Source organism: Schistocerca serialis, chromosome 6 (assembly GCF_023864345.2).
Source record: "Schistocerca serialis cubense isolate TAMUIC-IGC-003099 chromosome 6, iqSchSeri2.2, whole genome shotgun sequence".
Lineage (NCBI taxonomy): Eukaryota > Metazoa > Arthropoda > Insecta > Orthoptera > Acrididae > Schistocerca > Schistocerca serialis.
Window position 1 is genome coordinate 338646388 of NC_064643.1, and position 19963 is coordinate 338666350.

Consider the following 19963-nt stretch of genomic DNA (forward strand, 5'->3'; position numbering starts at 1 on the left):
GTGACACTATGGAACTCAGAATACTGAATTGCCTACCGATTTCCAAAATGGAATATCCCATGCGTCTAGCTCCAACTGCCATTCCGCGTTCAGTCTTTTAATTCCCGCCGTGCGGCCGTAATCACGCCGGAAACTTTTTCACATGAATCACCTGAGCACATATGACGGCCCCAGCATTGCACTGCCCTTCTGTGCCTTGTATAAACTATACTACCGCCATCTATAAATGTGTTTATCGCTATCACATGACTTTGTCACCTCAATGTGTTATTCAGAAACGGATATTCTACGTTTTAAGCAAGGAGTGCGCCATGGTTGCAGCCTGTCAATAATATTGTTTAGTCTGATCTTTGTACGAGGAGTAAAAAGAAACTAAGGAGATATTTTGAAAGCGAATGAAAATTCAGGGAGAAGAAATAAAAACTTTACGGTTTGCTGACGTCTTTTTTATTCTACCAGAAGTGGCAAAGAACTTTGAATAATCCATTGAATGAAATTCATAGTGCATTAAAAAAGAGGTTATTAGATGAATATAAATAAAGAAGAGTTTGTCTGAAACAGAGAAATATGGCAACAAAGAGTATAAATTTAAGGGTTGAGAAGCATTTTATGGAAGTATTTGTTTGGAGTGCAGCCTTGTATTCAAATGGGATGTCGACGATGTCAGGAAAACTTTTAAAAACATTGGGGACATACTCTTCACGTAAAAACTAGCAACTTGCTGTTGTAGTAATCAGTGTAAAGACTGGTTGATGCAGCTTTCCACGGTATTCCTTACAGTAGAGCTGCATGTCCGCGAGAAAGTCAGTGGTTGTAGTACCTCTTACTAAAGCCATGCCATAGTACCAAACAGCCAAGGATTGTTGGCTAATCTTACAAGACCAGATCAGCTTGTTACCCAGACTGTGGCCGCTGCAACTACCGACAAGGTTGCTGTCGCTCTTCGGTAACCAGACATTCGTCTGACCAAACCTCAGATAGCCCTCCTGTATGGTTCATCTACAGTACGGTGAATATTGCCATTAGGCATGGAAGCCAATTGACCGCAGCAAAGTTCATGGTTCCTGAGTTGGGAAATAAGCTCTATCTAGTCAAAAGTATCTGGGCACTCCTATGTACGTAGGAACTGACCACTAAATGTCACGAGACGCAACCCATCAGTATGAAGGAGTCGTGCAGTGCTGTGCTGTCAGTAGAAAAACAGTGACACCAGAATGGATCGGTCAGGGGAACACAGTGTCCGCGGCTCGCGGTAGCGTTCTCGCTTCCCGTGCACGGGGTCCCGGGTTCGATTCCCGGTGGGGTCGGGGATTTTCTCTGCCTCGAGATGACTGGGTGTTGTGTGTCTCTCATCATCATTTCATCTTCATTCACTCGCAAGTCGCCGTAGTGTCGTTAAAGAACTTGTGGAGCGGTGGTCAAACCGCCCTGTTAGGAGTCTCCCAGCCACCAATGAAATACGCTTATTATTAGGGGAACACAGTGCATTCGAACGTAGTCCAGCCATTGGATGTCAACCCTTCCAGAGTTGTCCAAATCGACTGTTGGTAATGTAATTGTGAAATGGGAACCCAAAGGAACAACCGGAGGTAAACCAATACCAGGTAGATCTCATTTACTGGCAGGCAGTACCTCATTGTTGAGGTTAGGCGAAATCAGCGGAAGGAATCATTCGTGAGTTCCAAAATGCTACCAGCAGTCCATCTAGCACAATGCCTGTGTGTAAGGAGTTAAAAAGCTCCTCAACCTACAGGTCACTGGTAGGCGACACTTGAGGTGGTGTAACGTGGGACGACACTATACGATGCGTAACTGAAAACGACCGATTTGGAGTATTAATCACGCTGTATCCAGTGGCAAATCGATGTGAGGGTTTGGGTTTGGGGAACGCTTGGAGAACGTTACCTGCTATCAGTGAAGTGCCAACATCGAAGTACAGGGGAGATAGCGTAACAGGACGTGGTCCATTACTGCAGTTTAGAAAACGCTAAATGCAGGAGGATGTGAACTTATTTTACAGCATTGCGAACTCCTCACAGTATAGGAACAATTCGGGGAAGACACCTGTTTGTTTCTGCATCGTAATGCTACCTATGATAAAACAGCATCTCTGGAGCAGTGGCTTGTGGACAATAACATTTCCTGTAGTGGACAGGTCTGCCCGCGATCCCAGCCATTACCCAACAGAACACCTTTGGAGCGAGTTAGAAGGTTGACCTCACTCCACATCCTACCCCCTGGTTTTAGCTCTTGAGGAAGAATGGGCTACCATTCATCCACAGACATTCATACACCTCATTTAAAGTGTCGCTAGCAGAGTTCAAGCTGCCATAATGGCGAAGGGCGACTCATACCACGTTAAACGTCGACTGATAGGTATCCAGATTTTTTTATGAAATAGTGTAGTGAGTTTAAACTTGCTGCCTCAAATCCTGTGCCGGCCCTGGTGACCGAACGGTTCTAGGTGCCTCAGTCCGGAACCGCGAAACTGCTACGGTCGCAGGTTCGAATCCTGTCTCGGGCATGGATGTGTGTGATGTCCTTAGGTTAGTTAGGTTTAAGTAGTTCTAGGTTCTTGGCGACTAATGACCTCCGATATTAAGTCCCATAGTGCTCAGAGCCATTTGAATCATTTAAATCCTGTGTTCTGAAGTCAATATGGAAACAATACGTTAGAAAGTTCTCAGGTGATAAAGTATTACCATAAGTGCGAAATGTCCTCTGATTGCTCCTAATCACATACGATCGCATTGGATCATGGATTATCACACTTTTTCAAACAGCCCGGTATGGTCTCAAATTTTTCGCAAACTTCCATGAAACATTGATAAAGTACTGGGATATTAGGAATGTATGCTGCAGATATCAGTTATGCTTTAAAGAATAGACCCTTAGGCGTTAAGAAAACCGCAATATTAAGATGGCTCTTGGTGTAACAACTGCGTAAGTTCTTGCATCAGCCATTGAGCTCTCTTGTGATTGTCTTCAACCATCCATCAACACTGTATTCTAAGTATTACGCGAACTCTTTAGTTGGGTGGGGGGTAAGGGAGGGGGAGGGTCGTTTTTAACTATGGTTGCAGAAGATACCGGTATACATCGGGCCTAAACTCCCTCGTTCGCGACTCCCTAAGCAAGCAATTGCGCTGGAGTCGGTATAAATGCTTAGTGTACTCCATCGTGCTTTGGATTACGCTTTGCTTGTTGTTTTCTTTTCTTATTCTGAAATGGGTGGAGAGACTAAAGGGGGTTGGGGTACGATTTTCACAACAGCAGAAGGACTTGGTGATCCCTACGACCGCGTGTCAGGTCTGCTTTAGCAGAAGCAGGGAACACGTTTGTAGGCTACCAGCCCTGCTGGGTGGTGACGGGGCTTGTTCCCCTGTACCGCTCCTCATCCCTCGGGCTGTCAAAGTTCTCATTTGCTTACACTCGCGACCGTCTGCACTTGTTTCAGGCAATGTTTGGCACCAACCCATTGTCAGTGGCTGCACCAGGATGCGACGGGGACAACTTCGTCTTCGACATCGCCACATCTAACACCTCTGTCGGCAGGGTGAGTACGAGTATTCGGGACGTACAGTTCTATGTGAAGGCTATTGAGTATCTTAACGCAACTTATCTCTCAATGTCTTAGTGCCTGGTGCTTCACTTGTGTATACTGTATGGTCTGTACAGATTATTGTTTGTTTTTCTTTAATTGAATTTTTATGTTGTTCACAAATTGCAACATCATCTAAACTTTGCTCACTAATTAAGGCCACAGATACGTGGCCTTTTCCTAATGTACTTCTGACCAAAAAGCGAATCTGGTTGCTAGAGTCGGAGGTCTTGGTTAATCCTGGCTTTTGATTTCTTGTGGTGATATTGATATAGAAATTGTCATCCCTATTTCTTTAGAAGTCAAATACAAACTTTCATGCATTTATCTTTAAAAATGTTTTAATAATACGAAATACTTAGATAACAGTTTTCATCCCCTTGAAAGTATCTAACCAAAATTGTTTCCTTTTTAATTAGTGAAAGTATCAATGATAAAATTGTTTCAAATTAATTATTCAACAAACCTGCATCTGACTGTGTCTGCAAACTTGTTTCTTGCACTCCTCCATTTTGCCAGTAATGAAACATGTATTTGACCCAGCAATCAAGTTTAAGAGAATATTGCTGTTTGTGCAATAGCATTAAGATCGTGCTTAAAAATTAACTTTTCTCCCTGATGTTTACTTAATGAAATTATATCTTGACTTGAATAATGCCAGTTGTGCAAAGGCATAAAATTAGTTATTTGAAATAACTTTGCTCTGATAACTTTAGTTATACCAAAATCGATTTCAAACGATGAGCTGCACATATATATTGCATAGAGGCCTCATTTTCTTTACGTTCTTTCATTGGTGGGTAACTTTACTTTACTACTCATTTTCATATTCAGTACAAGCAAAGGATGTGGATTATGGTTCAGGCTGTTAGATTTAAACACAATGTTGATCTCAATATATATATTGTTAAAATTTTAAGTCATACACAAGACCTACCATTTCCAACATTTTTGTAGCATGAATCACTCTTACAAAAAATTTTACAAAATGCTTACTGTGTCAAACCTTGGACATACAAATCCTAACTCTGAACATTATCTGACAAAAACCATTTTTGAAATCATTATATATCATGTCTCATTTTTGTGCTAAAATTTGCTCATTGTAACTGCACAGCGAGTGTGCGTCCTACCTTAAAACTGTCACCACATGTCTACTTCCTCTGGGCATCTAGCTGTGACTCGTGCACCTGGCTCTCTTAACCATCAAAGATCCTCCTACTCAAAGATATTATACTCATTCCACCTTGCAGTTGGCAACTACCGACTTTATTTTCTGGATCTACCCTGATCAGACCTTAGCATGTACCTTTCACCCTACTTTACCCCCTTACGGGCCGAATTTCCAAAAAACACTGAAAAACGCATTTCTTATTGTTAACAGAGAAGCCAAATGCAAATTTTCAGAGATTTAGTTTCATTTTTTTTTGTAATGAAATATAAACTTTCATCCCCTATTTTATGGCCCTAGGGGTCGAATTTCCAAAAACATTGTAACATGTCTTTTTTTCATTTGTATCGTGAAGCCAGATATAAACTTTCTTAGATTTAGCTGTGGAAATGCTTTAATAATGAAATAATTTCATAAAAATTTTCATTCTCTTTAGGAGTTGAATTTCCAAAAAAATTGAAACATGTAATTTCACATCTCTAACCAAGAAACCAAATACCAGTTTTCATGGACTTAGCTTTAAAAATCCTTTCACAATGAAATATTTTCCTAAAAAATTATTATTTTTTATTTCTAACAAAGAAATCAAATACAAATTTTCATAGGTTTAGTTTCAAATTTCCATTAAAAATTTCATCCCACATTTCTCCTGCTTAGACCTTGAATTTCCTAAAACACTGAAAAACACATATTTCTTTATTTCTGATCGAGAAACCGAATACCAATTTTCGTAGGTCTAGCTTCAAAATTGGCTTAACAGCGACATATTTTCAAAAAACTTTTCACTCCATATTTCAACCCCTCAGGAGTGAAATTTCGAAAAATCTATTCTTAGACGACGCCTAGAGTATACTAAACTACTACTAAACTCCGTGCGAACAGGCCTTGGAAGGCCCAACGTTACCGACCGGCCGCCGTGTCATCCTCAGCCTACAGGTGTCGCTGTATGCGGATATGGAGCGGCATGTGGTCAGCACATCGCTTTCCTGGCCGTATGTCAGTTTCCGAGACCGGAACCGCTATTTCTCAGTCAAGTAGCTCCTCAGTTTGCCTCAAAAGGGCTGAGTGCAACCTGCTTGCCAACTGCGCTCGGCAGACCGGATGGTCACCCATCCAAGTGCCATCCGTTGCCGTATAATACCAACGCCCTCTCCAAATTTCAATTTTCTGTACTTCGCGGTTAGTGCTCGGCAATTATGAATCAATCAGTTACGGTAGTGTCTTTTATACAAGGTGTTCAAAAAAAAGTGTCGAATACTTTGATAGGTGGTAGTTCTCATTGAAACAAAACAAGTCCAATAAACATGAGTCCGGAAACACATACTTTTCGAGATAAACACATGTTTTTAGGAGGGATATGTGCCACTTGGATGTGGATATTAGAGCAGTCCTTGCACTGGCGCTCTGTCTAATGTGTTACAGGGTATTATAATGTCTTATTCATAGTACACCAGATTTTACATTCCAATCACAGTTTTTTAACATTATAGATGCGCATCACGGTTTTACCGTCGTTTACTCTGATGGCTCCAAACAGGAGAATTTCCATGGCTGTTCTATAGTGTTCCCTGATCATGTTTCCAGGATTCGCCTGCCTGATGAATATACCGTTTTCGCAGCGGAGCTCCACGCGATCCTGAAGGCACTGGAGCGGATGAACCATGTTCGGGGCAATCGATTTCTCCTCTGCTCTGATTCTCTTAGTGCCTTACAATCATTTCAGAATCTGTACCCAACTGAGGGGATGGTCCAGCTGATATATGACCAACTATACTTGCTCCATAGGCGGGGTAAGGAGGTGTCCTTCTGCTGGGTGCCTGGTCATGTAGGAATATGGGACAATGAACAGGCCGATCGGGCTGCCAAAAAGGCCTGCAGAGAGCAGGATGTGGTCCAGTGTCCTATTCCCTTGCAGTCTGTCATTTCTGCACTCCACAAGAAGTGCATGGAGTTGTGGGAGGAAGAGTGGCTTGCGGTGACAGCCAATAAACTGCAGTTGGTAAAGTCAACCACTCGGCCGTGGCGTACCTCCTGCCGGGTGCTCAGGCGGGAAGAAGTGACCCTCACGCGTCTTCGGATCGGGCACTGTCCTCTCACACATAGCTTTCTATTACTTCGGGAGGATCCCCCGTTTTGTGATGCTTGTGGTGTGCACATCTCTGTCCAGCACATTTTAACAGACTGCATTTTATACCATGATGCAAGGGCAGAAGCACAAGTTGATGGAGGTCTGCCCTGTGTTTTAGCTAATGATGAGACGTGAGTGTCTAGGGTTTTAAAGTTTTGTGACGTGTCTGGACTCTGTCCTAAACTTTTAGGATGGTGGTTTTAGTGTATTGCAGAGTGGCTGGCTCCTCACTTTTTTCCTTGCAGTCAGCCAGCCACTTCCATCTGCTATATTGTTTTAGCTCCCTCTACCACTTTCTTCTTGGGTTGTTCATGTTTTACTGCTGGTGGCATGCTTCGTCCCACGCTTCGATGTTGGTAGGCACATATTTTTCCAAGCTTGTTTCCTGTGTCTTACGTTCTGTTTTATCTTATTGTGCTGAGTCTTTTCTTGACACCCGTCTCAATCTGTTACTGAGCGGGTGCTGAAGACCTTGCCGTCGCGCGCCCATACAACCCTCTCCATCCATCCATCCATCTATCTGCCATTAGATGGTCCGCAGTTGTGTAGTTCGAGTCGTGTTGTAGACTACGTTGGTTTTCGTAGTGTTTTGTGTGCCCTATTGCATAGTGCTGTAACCCTGGATACATATCCTTCCAAACTTGTATTCACTTTTGTGTTTGCTGTTATTGCGCTGTTTGTATTTTCAAATGGCGCGGTACATTTCCATTTTCTCTGTCCCACCACTTGTTAGCAATGGAAACCTACTAGTCGACAAGTGAAATGGCGGATATAATATTCTGCTATGGTTTAATAAATGGACGTAGCCTGCCAGCCCGTGTCCTCTACGCTGAAAAATATCTGCAGCGCAAAGTGCCCTCTGATAAGCTGTTCGGCAGACTTTCCCAGCTTGTGAGGGACACAGATATTGTATTGTATGTATGTTAACAGGGGAACTAGAAACGACGGAGAGGCTCCGTCCCCACCGCAGCCGCAGTGGTCCACAACCCCACGACGACTATCGCAGTCCACTTCACCCCTCCGCCGCCCCACACCGAACCCAGGGTTATTGTGCGGTTCGGCCCCTGGTGGACTCCCAGGGAACGTCTCACACCAGACGAGTGTAACCCCTATGTTTGCGTGGTAGAGTAATGGTGGTGAACGCATACGTGGAACTTGTTTGCGCAGCAATCGCCGACATAGTGTTACAGAGGCGGAATAAGGGGAACCAGCCCGCATTCGACGAGGCAGATGGAAAACCGCCTAAAAACCATCCACAGACTGGCCGGTTCACCGGACCTCGACAAATATCCGCCGGGCGCTCCTTCCCGCCCGGAAAGCCGTGCGTTAGACCGCACGGCCAACCGAGCGGGCCTAGGGACACAGGTACTCAAGCACCTCGGTGGACTGACAACGGAGAGCCTCTTACAGTCCACACGCCTGTCATTGAGGAGTGTTACGTTCGGGAGGAGAAACTCCTGGGACCAGCGCGGGACGAATAGCAACAGCAGAAGGCGATAGCGACCTGTTAGCAAATTCACAGGCATCGGTCGTCTGCTGCCGTTGCCCATTAACGCCAGATTTCGCCGCACTGTTGTAACGGATACGTTCGTCGTATGTAGCACAATTATTTCTGCGATTATTTCAAGCAGGTTTGATAGTCTGTTAGCACTGGCAATTCTATCATAACGCCGCTGTTCTCGGTCGTTAAATGAAGGCCGTCGGCCACTGCTTTGTACGTGGTGAGAGGTAGCGCCTGAAATTTGGTATTCTCGACACACTCTCGACACTGTGGATCTCGGAATATTGAATTCTCCAACGATTTCTGAAATGAAATGTCCATTACGTCTAGCTCCAACTACCATTCCGCGGTAAAAGTCTTTTAATTCTCGTCATGCGGTCATAATCACGTCGGAAACTTTTTCACATGAATCACCTGATGCGCGCTTTTCAGTTCTGAAACTAGGAGGCATAAAATGTATGGAGTGAAAGACTACTGCCACCTCTAAATAAACCAGACTGCATTTATAAAAGCTGAAGGACACGAAAAGCAAACAGTAATTGAGAAGGGAATGATTCCCCGTGGTTGTTCAATCAGTTCGTTGAGCATGGAGTGAAGGATACTACGGAGAATTTGGAAAGAGAGTTAAAGTTCATGGAGGAGAAGTAAAGAGTTTCTAGTTTGCCGGTGATATTGATATTGTACAGACTGAAAAGGTCTTGGAAGAATGGTTGAAAGAAATGGATAGTATCTTGAAAAATGATCATAAAATGTACATCAATAAAAGTAGACTCGTGCTAAACTGTTGTAGCTGAATTAAATCAACTGGTGCTCATGGGACTGGATTAGGAAATGAGGCACTGAAAATAGCCTACGAGTTTCGTTACATGGTAAGTGTGATGTCCTTGTTCGTTGTTTTCAAAGTTTTTATTTTACATCGGATAATGAAAGTTAAATATTATTGTGCTCACCTTTAGTCGACAACGGAAGTGTCAATTTGTGGACTTCTTCGCCGAATCAATGGTAATGTTGCTGGAAGACGAATATATAGCAAAAAATTTGTGTTTGGTTTAAATGAATAAGACGACGCTTATCATGAAGATATGTGCTGCATCCTTTCAAGTGTAATACAATAATCTCCTCATGATAACCAGTTGATTCTGCGAGCATATTGATAGAAATATAGTAACTCGGAATGCAATGTGCATGTTAGCTTGTCAGTTCTGACTGACAGCTCTGAATGCTAAATACAATGCAATCTTCCTTCGTCTTGAAAAATCGATCCCACCATAATTCGGTTTTCGCTTTTGTTTTTTCTGCCGAAGCGCTAGAGCAATCCAGGCCGGCGACACACCGACCGTACACAAACGTCCGTGCAGCTTCTTATCTCGCACATTTACTACACTCATCGTCCCAAATCAATGTATCAAGCAAAGCGTTTCTGAAAAAGAGAAACATACATGAAGCGCCAAAGAAACTGGTATAGGCATGCGTATTCAAATACAGATATATACAAACAGACAAAATACAGCGCTGCGGTCGGCAATGCCTCTATAAAAGACAAGTGACGGGCGCAGTTGTAAAATCGGTTACTGCTGCTGCAATGGTAGGTTATCAAGATTTAAGGTAGTTTGAACGTAGTGTTATAGTCGACGCACGAGCAATGGGACACAGTATCTCCGAGGTAGCGATGAAGTGTGGATTTTCCTGTACGACCATTTCACGAGTGTACCGTGAATATCAGGAATCGGGTAAAATATCAAATCTCCGATATCGCTGCGGACGGAAAAAGATCCTGCAAGAACGGGACCAACGACGACTGACGAGAATCGTTGAACGTAATAGAAGTGAAACCCTTCCGGAAATTGCTTCAGATTTCAATGCTGGACCATCACCAAGTGTCAGCGTGGGAACCATTCAACGAAAAATCATCGATACTGGCTTCCGGAGCCGAAGGTCCACTCGTGTAGCCTTTATGACTGCACGACACAAAGCTTTACGCCACGCCTGTTGATGACTGGAATCATGTTGTCCGGTCGAACGAGTCTCGTTTCAAGTTCCATCGAAGGGATGGACGTGTACAGGTATGGAGACAACCTCACGAATCCATGGACCCTGCATGTCAGATGGGGAGAGTTCAAACTAGTGGAGTCTCTGTAGTGATGTAGGGCGTGTGCAGTTGGAGTGATATGGGACCCCTGATACGTCTAGATACGACTCTTGACAGGTGACACGTACGTAAGCATCCTGTCTGATCACCAGCATCCATTCATATCCATTGTGCATATCGACGGACTTGGGCAATTTCAGCACGACACCGTGACACCCCATACGTCCAGAATTGATGCAGAGTGGCTCCAGGTTGAAACACTTCCGCTGGCCACCAAACTCCCCAGACTTGAACATTATTGAGTATATCTGGGATGCCTTGCAACGTGCTGTTCAGAAGAGATCTCCACCCCCCTCGTACTCTTATGGATTTATGGACAGCCCTGGAAGGCTATTCGGAAAGTAAAGCCAGATTGGTCACGAAATGGAAACCACAGTAAAAATCCGATGAAGCTTTGCACAGATGTGTTATGCAGTATCTCTAGTATTTCCGTCGTTCGCGTCACGTCGCTCATTCGAGTTGTGAGCAAACAGCGAGCACGTAAAGATGCCTATACAATAGTGTCTCCCACCAAGTATAAGGAACTGGTGAGAGGTTTCTCCTGATCCAGCCCACAGAACATAACAGTTATGCATTTTATTCTTCATGACAATATTCTCGACCACATTCTGTAGGGGTAATGAAGATGTTCCTGCAGTGTTTTGATGGGAAGTATTGGATCACCCACACACAACACAAACCATAATTGGCACCCCATGAGTTTCATCTCTTCCACATGAACCGATGGCTATGAGGACAACTTTTGGCGTGGACAGTGAGCTTTAGACCAGCATAGAGAATTGACGGAAAGCACAGGAGGCTGCCTTCTACGACGAGGGCATAAGAAAGTTGGTAAAAAGCTACGACAAATGTCCAAGTCGGAGCAGTGAATATGTAGAGAAGTAGCTGGAAAATGTAGCTGGATGTTTAAAATAAAACTTTTTGGTTTTCTCGCGAGTGATCGATCATACTTTCCGAATATCCATCATAATCTACGTATGCATATTTACTACGCAAGCCATCTATGATATGTCATGGAGGGTGCCTTGTCGACCAGAGTCGCTTTCTATTTTCTTGTTCCAGTCGCGAATGGTGCATGTGAAGAACACTTTCTCGTAATCTCTATAATTTTATCTTTATGCTCTTTAAATCTATGTGCTTGGTAATCTTTTTCTCCTTCGCCTCCATAGCTGAATGTTCAGTGTAAAAGGCTATTTTGTGGAAGGTCCCAATTCGATTCGCGTTATTACCAAGGATTTTTTCTTGCTGGAAGGACTGGTACAGTATACACTTACTCTCATGATGCCAATTGTGGAGCTACTTGAATGATAAGTAAGGGCTTCAAGGTCTCGTAAAAGGGCGAAACGTCCAGGTGAGTGGTGTGCCAACCACATACCTGTCCATATAGCATCTGCCTGACGCTGAAAGGCAGAGGATCGTACGGCGGCTAGTAGACATTCCTTGGGACTTCATGGCCTCGACACGGAGCTCCAAGTCTTTTCTTAAAGTACGAGGTGCGACAGTAATGTAGTTAGACAGATTTTCTTTGCAAGATGTGGCAACCCTGCAGGGTTGCGTAGACACAATATCTTTGACCTTGGTCTATAAGCTGCTTCTAGTACAAGCGGCACATCGATGCAACTGCTCAGTCGTGAGTTTTTCTTTAATAAATTAACAGGTGTTTGTGTCTCTCATCACGGAAATGGAACTGCATAATATTGCACAATGGTGTGCCATTTCTTTATGCGTTAAATTCGGTGAGAACGCGACGTCAACTTACGGTAAGCTTCAGAAGACTTTTGGAGAGGAGGTTATGTCAGAAGCTCAAGTTTTTCGTTGGCAGAAAATGTTTAGTGAAGGGAGAACGAATTTTGAAGATGAAGACCACAGTGGACGACTGTCAACCTCACAGACGGATGTCAACTTGGCCAGGGTGTGTGAACTCGTATGATCTGATCGAAGATTATCCGTGAAAATGATTGCAGAAGAACTGTACATAAATTGAGAAATGGTTCGTCTAATAATAACTGAAGATCTTCGTATGAGAAAGATTTGTGCAAAAATAGTCCCCAAAAATCTCACACCACAACAGCGAGAAACACAGAAAAATGTGGCAGCCGATCGGTTAGAACAAACGGAAATCAGTCCAGAATTATTGACCCATGTTATCAATGGTGATGAAAGTTGTTTTTTTCAGTGCTATCCAGATACAAAACGCCAAAGTTTGCAATGGTGCTCAAAGGGATCACCCGGACCAAAAAAAGCTCACATGTCAAAGTCAAAAGTGAAATGCATGCTTGTGTGCTTCTTTCATTCCAAGGGAATTGTTCATAAAGAGTGGGTGTCTCCTGGACAAACAGTTAACCAATATTACTACAAAGAAATTTTAGAAAGACTTAGTAAAAGAGTTCTTCGTATCTGTGCCAACATTGTTGAAATTGGATTCTGCATCACGATAATGCGCCATCCCATACTGCTCTGTCAGTATAGCAATTTTTACCCTCAAAACAAATTTCAGTACTACCACAGCCACCTTATTCACCAGATATCGCTCCGTGCGACTTTTTCTATTTCCAAGAGTCAAAGCGGCGCTCATGGGGCACCATTTTCAAACAACACAAGATGTCCAAAAAGCTGTGACGAGGATATTACAGAAGATGAGTTCCAGAAATGTTACCATCAATGGCAGAAGCGCTGGAGAAAGTGTGTGCAATCAGAAGGGAACTACTTTGAAGGAGACAACACTAAATTTGACTAAAACGGTAAGCAAAATTGTTTTCACATCACTCATTACTTTATTGTCGCATCTCGTAGTTGTAGCCTTATATGAAATTTGCTGCCTAGGAAACAAAATAATCCATAATGGACGAAGCAAGAGAACATAGAAGGCAGACTAGCACTGGCAAAAAGGGCATTCCCGGCCAAGAGCAGCGTGCTAGTATCAAAGTTCGTTTGTTTACTTACTGCTGCTTACGCCTAATTTTTCGAGTGTGCATATTTAGCGTTATCCCGCAATTGGAAGTGCATTTGCTGTAGTTTAACTGATTAAATACGTTCATTAGGGTGCCTTTCAGGCTCACCATTAAAGGTTTTTCTTTTATTTGGGTATTGTTCCAGTAATCGCGTAAAGTTCGTTTTGTTTATACTTCGCGGCTTTGCCTTACTTTCCGAGTGTGCATACTTAGCGTTATACCGCAATCTTAAGTACATTTGGTACAGATTAACTAATTAAATACGTTCATTAGTGTGCTCTTCAAGCTTGCCATTAAAGTTTTTCTTTTATTTACGTATTCTTCTACTTATCGCAAAAAGGTCGTTTTGGTTACATTCGGCTGTTTAGGCTTAATTTTTGATCGTGCATTTTTAGCGCTATACCACAAATTTAAGTGCATTTGGTTATAGTTTACTTACATATTAGTTTCCAAAACATATTTAGTGTCCCATTGCATCTGTATTTAATATATTATCGTTATCACTTAGTAAATCCCTTCACTAATTTCCAAACTACCATGGATACTATGTGTGTGAGCTGCAGTAGGAAAGTTCGTTCAGGGGTTTTGTGCAGCTGTTGTGACAGGTAGTTTCATTGGGGAAATTGTAGTGGCGTGGGAACTGGGGAACCAAACGAGACTCTTCAATTCTTTTGCAGGGTTTGCTGAAGAGATAGGATTATAGTTGAACAGGAGGAGAAAATTAGAGCCCTTCAGGCTGATTTGGACGGAGCGAGGGAGGAACTGAAGAGGTTAAGGGGGGAGGAGGGTAATCAACGGTGGGAAGTGGTAGCTGGGAACAGGGCCCACAGAAAGAGGACAGTGTCTGACAGTTTCCCAATTGGCACAACCAATAGATTTGCCTTGCTACCACAGTTAAGTAAGGAAGAGGCTCCAGTAGAAGTAGATGTAGTTAAGATGCAACAGAATCTCACTAGGAAACCAACTGTTTCAAAAACAGTAGAAAGTAAGAGGAAAGTTCTGTTGCTAGGTAGCAGCCATGGAAGAGGTGTGGGTCAGATTTTGCAGGAAAAATTACGTGACAGGCACCAGGTCACAAACTTTTTCAAGACAAGCGCAAGTCTTAGCCAGGTGGTAGAGGATATAGGTTCCTTGTGCAAGGATTTCACAAAGCAGGATCATTTGATGATAGTGGGTGGAGTGGGAAACAGTATTTATAGGGATCAGGGCTACAGTATTGAGTGTGACCTGGTGAAAATAGCCTCAGCAATTACCCATACCAATGCTGGGCTGGTACCTGCTTTTGTGCTGCATGGTCAGCCCCAGTTGAACCGCTCTGTCAGGAGGGTAAATATGGAGTTGGATCAGTTGCGTACGGCGGTCACTCTGTCAGACATTGGATTGGTTCCTGTCGAGGCTATTGATAGGGGGGATTTCACAAGGCATGACCTACGCCTCAATAGGATAGTGAAGGGTAAATTGGCAGGGTTGTCAGCGAAATCCGTAAGGGGGGACACTAGTACTCATGGATGTACCTCTTTTTTAGACTAATGTCAGCGTCCAGTGAGAAGTTCAGGCAGGCAGGTGCTAAAGAGGTCCAAAACTCACAAAATTCTCACAACAGGAAAGTAAATAATGATGTTACCATATTTAACCAGAATATTGGTGGATTAAAGAAAAAAGTGGATTCTCACAAAAGTAAAGTAAAAAATAATGTTACCATTTTTTACCAAAATATTCTGGGATTGAAGGATAAAGTAGATGAGCTCCTGGTTTGTTTAGATGACATTGAATCTGATAATGTAATAGATATACTATGCCTGTCTGAGCATCACATTGTGTCTGATATGGAAAAGGTAAATATCAGTGGTTATAAACTAGCTGCACATATGAGTAGAGAGAATATGGTGAGAGGAGGAGTTGCCATATATGTCAAAAGTTATCACTGTGTAGAAAGCTTAGATACAAACAAGTTTTGTCTAGGGCAACATATAGAAGCATGTGCTGGTCAATTTAAACTGAAGGAGGGCTCTTTTATAATTGTAACAGGGAACTTTAATTTATTCCTGGAAAACTTGGATGCCTTCTTGTGCTATCTGTCAGGTAGGGGAAAGCAATTTATTATTTGTGAGGACTTCAATGTTGATTCACTGAAAGAGTGTAATAGGAAGAATGACCTGGAAGTCTTGCTCGGTTCTTTCAATTTGACATCTGTCATTAATTTTCCTACTCGGGTAATAAAGGACAGCAGCACGTTGATAGATAACACTTTTATAGACCAAGACATGTTTAAAAACATAAATTCTTGTCCTGTTGAGAATGGGCTTTCTGATCATAATGCTCACCTAGTTACAGCTCACATAGAATTGATGGCATTTCCAGCAGGATAATAAAAGCTTGTTCTCAAGAAATAAGTGGGATTCTTAGCCACATATGTAATAGCTCTCTGAAGCAGGGTATTTTCCCAGATAGACTGAAGTATGCCATTGTTAAACCACTGCATAAAAAAGGGGATACATCTGATGTCAACAACTACCACCCAATCTCTCTTCTGATTGCCTTATCCAAAATTCTTGAAAAAGTAATGTACTGTAGAGTATCTTCACACATTTGCAAAAATAAAGTTTTAGCAAAATGTCAGTTTGGTTTCCAAAAGGGTTTTTCAATGGAAAATGCTATATATACTTTCACTAAAGAAATATTAAATGCTTTGAGTAACCGGAAGTCACCCGTTGGGATTTTTTGTGATCTATCAAAGGCTTTTGATTGTGTAAATCATGGAATAATACTAGATAAGCTCAAGTACTGTGGTATGAATGGGACTGTGCTCCAATGGTTTAAATCATACCTAACTGGAAGAGTGCAGAAAGTTGAAATAAGCAGTTCACATAATATGCAAAAAACTGGTGATTTCTCAAACTGGGGAGCAATCAAGAATGGGGTGCCACAAGGTTCGGTCTTGGCTCCTCTGCTGTTCTTAATATATGTTAATGACTTGCCATTCTATATTCATGAAGATGCCAAGCTGGTACTTTTTTCCGATGACACAAGTATAGCTATCACACCCAACAGACAAGAATTAACTGGTGAAATTGTAAACTATGTTTTTCAGAAAATCATTAAATGGTTCTGTGCAAATGGGCTCTCATTAAACTTTGACAAAACAGAGTATATACAGTTCCACACAGTAAATGGAATGACACCAATGATAAATATAGACTTCGATCAGAAGTCGGTAGCTAAGGTAGAATATTCAAAATTTCTTGGTGTATGAATTTATGAGGGGTTGAACTGGAAAAAACACACTGAGGATCTGCTGAAACGTTTGAGTTCAGCTACTTATGCTATTAGGGTCATTGCAAATTTTGGCGATATACATCTTACCATGCCTATTTTCACTCTCTGCTTTCGTATGGCATCATATTCTGGGGTAACTCATCATTGAGTAAAAGAGTGTTCATTGTACAAAAGCGTGAAATCAGAATAATTGCTGGAGCTCATTCTAGATCATCCTGCAGACACTTATTTAAAGAGCTAGAGATCTTCACTGTAGCCTCACAATATATATATTCACTTATGAAATTTGTTATTAACAATCTGAACGAATTCAAAAGTAATAGCAGTGTACATGGCTACAACACTAGGAGAAAGGATGATCTTCACTACTCAAGGTTAAATCTAACTTTGACTCAGAAGGGGGTAAACTATGCTGCCACGAAAGTCTTTGGTCACTTACCTAATAGCATCAAAAGTCTGACAGATAGCCATATAGCATTTAAAAAGGAAATTAAAAGAATTTCTTAATGGCAACTCCTTCTACTCATTAGATGAATTTTTCGATATAATAAGTGGGTAATTTCCCCAACTGCCACCAAAAAAAAATAATTAAAAATATTAAGTGTCAAAAATGGTTCAAATGGCTCTGAGCACTATGGGACTTAACTTCTAAGGTCATCAGTCCCCTGGAACTTGGAACTACTTAAACCTAACTAACCTAAGGACATCACACACATCCATGCCTGAGGCAGGATTCGAACCTGCGATCGTAGCGGTCACGCGGTTCCAGACTGTAGCGCCTAGAACTGCTCAGCCACCCCGGCCGGCTTATTAAGTGTCACGTAATTATTTTGTGTAATGTAATATCTTGTATAGACACCTTTTATTAACCTGACATGTTCCACATCATTACGAAGTGTCGTATTCATGATCTATGGAACAAGTACTAATCTAATCTAATCTAATCTAATCCAAACATCGGTCTTAATTTCAAGAAGAAATTTCTGAGAATGTACGTTTGGAGCACAGCATTGCATGGTAGTGAAACATGGACTGTGAAAAAACTGGAACAGTAGAGAATCGAAACCTTTGAAAAGTGGTGCTACAGAAGGATGCTGAAAATAAGGTGGACTAATAAGGTAAGGAATGAGGAGTTTCTCTGCAGAATCGATGAGGAAAAGAACGTATGGAAAACACTGACAAGAAGAAGGGACAGGGTTATGGGACATCTGTTAAGAGGTCAGTGAACAACTCCCATGACGCTACAGAGAGCTGTCGAGGGTAAAAACTGTACAGGGAGACAGAGATTGGGATACAGTCAGTAAATAATTGAGAACATAAGTTGCAAATTTTCTGAAAAAATGGATGTGAGACATGGAATATTACAAACAATACAGATAAGATCTGAATAGAAGCTTTTGAGTTGTGGTGTTATAGAGGAGTTCCATATACTTCAGTTTATAGCAACAGAATACAGACTGCTGGACATAAGTAAGTTCAGTAGTTAAAGGGGAAGAGGGCAGCTTTGAGGAAATTTCACCTTTCTTCGTACATTCAATAGAGTATACAGGTTATTGCTGACACCAATTCTGCTGCGTATTTTAGTTCAGGAATGGAACACTGTTGGTTAAAACACCTGTTCTCAACAAGCAACAAACCTCTAGGCAACTAGATGTGTCGGGAAATGTATCATCAAAATAGAGCTACATAACAACTTGAACTACAGAAAAGTGGCACTGTAGCATGCAGGGGTATTATGGCTATTCCTAAAGAAGAACTGAAAGATGTTTAGAAAGTGTGATTGATGTGCAAACTGTGATCAAAAGGGTAGATAGAGAACTGATGGAATCAGAATCGTTCATTCGTACATTCAGTGGCACAATGGTTCCTGAGCTTATTAAGGTACGTTTCGTTCACTTAAACGTGAGACCTTACGTGCTCAACCCTATGCGCTGGTTTAAACGCCAGTGTTTTGGGCACACCAGTTGGCATGTAAGAGAGAAGTTACATGTGGAAAATGTGGTAAGGCCGCCCACGATGGAGTCGTTTGTTTATCTCCTCCATAGTGTATTAACTGTTCTGGGATCAACATGTCTCGAGTAGAGACTGTAATGTCTACCTTGATAAAAGGAACGGACAGGTGCTAACAGCAACAAAACGTATTCCATGTGATGAGGCAAAAAAGAAATATAGAGCAATGCAACCTCCTGGTTTTACTTCTTCGTTTGGTTCTTCTCTAAAGAAGCCTATTCAGAGAGCCGGTGCCTCTACGCAAACAGAATGTAATCTGTCACCTGCGTTTTTAAGTGCAGTTACAACGGTATTGCTATTAGAAAGCCTATAGCTCTCCCAGAACATCAAGAAAGGCCACAGTTGAAGATACTGTAGAGCACCTGGCACCTCAACAGCCAGATTCCAGTAAACCAGCCAGCCCTCCTACTGTCATTTTCATGAACGTGTTCCAAAGTCTCTTCTAGCAAACAAACCAAACTGGAAGCTTGAACGACAGAAGGCAGTTTGTAAATCGTCAGACCATATACATCTCATTCTGTGACGTTTCTAATGACTCGGATTCAGGGATACCGGCTGGAATGCGAAGTCTGTCTGAAGCAATCATCTAGCCTCCACAATAAGCCTCCAACCATCGCAGGATCCCCACTGCAGCAGAGAGACAGGGTAAAAGAAAAACCTCACCGATAAAATGGCTCCTATACTAAACTTGAATATCGATGGGTTCGGGACACTGGCCGAGGAACTGAAACTAGCAGTGCAGGAGAGCACCCTGTGCTTGTGTTTACAAAAAACACATTTTAAACTTACTGACGCCCCTGTGCTACGAGGCTGTACCCTCTACTGCAAGAATGACCTGACTGTGGATAGGGTCGAAGGAGGGGTAGCTGTGTTTGTAAATAACACACACCACTCCTTTTGTCCGTCCCTGGTTATTGCGCACCAAGCGCCTGCTGTTTAAGTGCCACTCAGTGAGAGCCAAATCTCGAATCATAAGTAAGGAGAGTAAGAAAATGTCATGGCGAGTGTCCCTTGACTCTTATCATCGCTCTATTTTTTTACGATAGTGTGGGAAGCCATTAGGATGATTTCCAGTAAATACAGTCGGATGCCTATAGCAGTGGTGTTGAAGTAGGGGTGTCTCCAAAACATGATCAGAGACATTGCCCAGACAAGGGCGGAACATTTTGCGATGAC

The 19963-nt window shown here is 42.3% G+C and overlaps 1 protein-coding gene across 1 annotated transcript in view; it reads left to right on the forward strand.

Annotated features, from left to right (window-relative positions):
• Positions 1-19963, forward strand: part of LOC126484861 (ureidoglycolate dehydrogenase (NAD(+))-like) — a 99014-nt gene that overhangs the window by 39414 nt on the left and 39637 nt on the right. The window contains exon 5 of the mRNA XM_050108456.1: positions 3458-3556. Within this exon, the coding sequence (XP_049964413.1) occupies positions 3458-3556 (99 nt within the window). The remainder of the gene's footprint in view (positions 1-3457; positions 3557-19963) is intronic.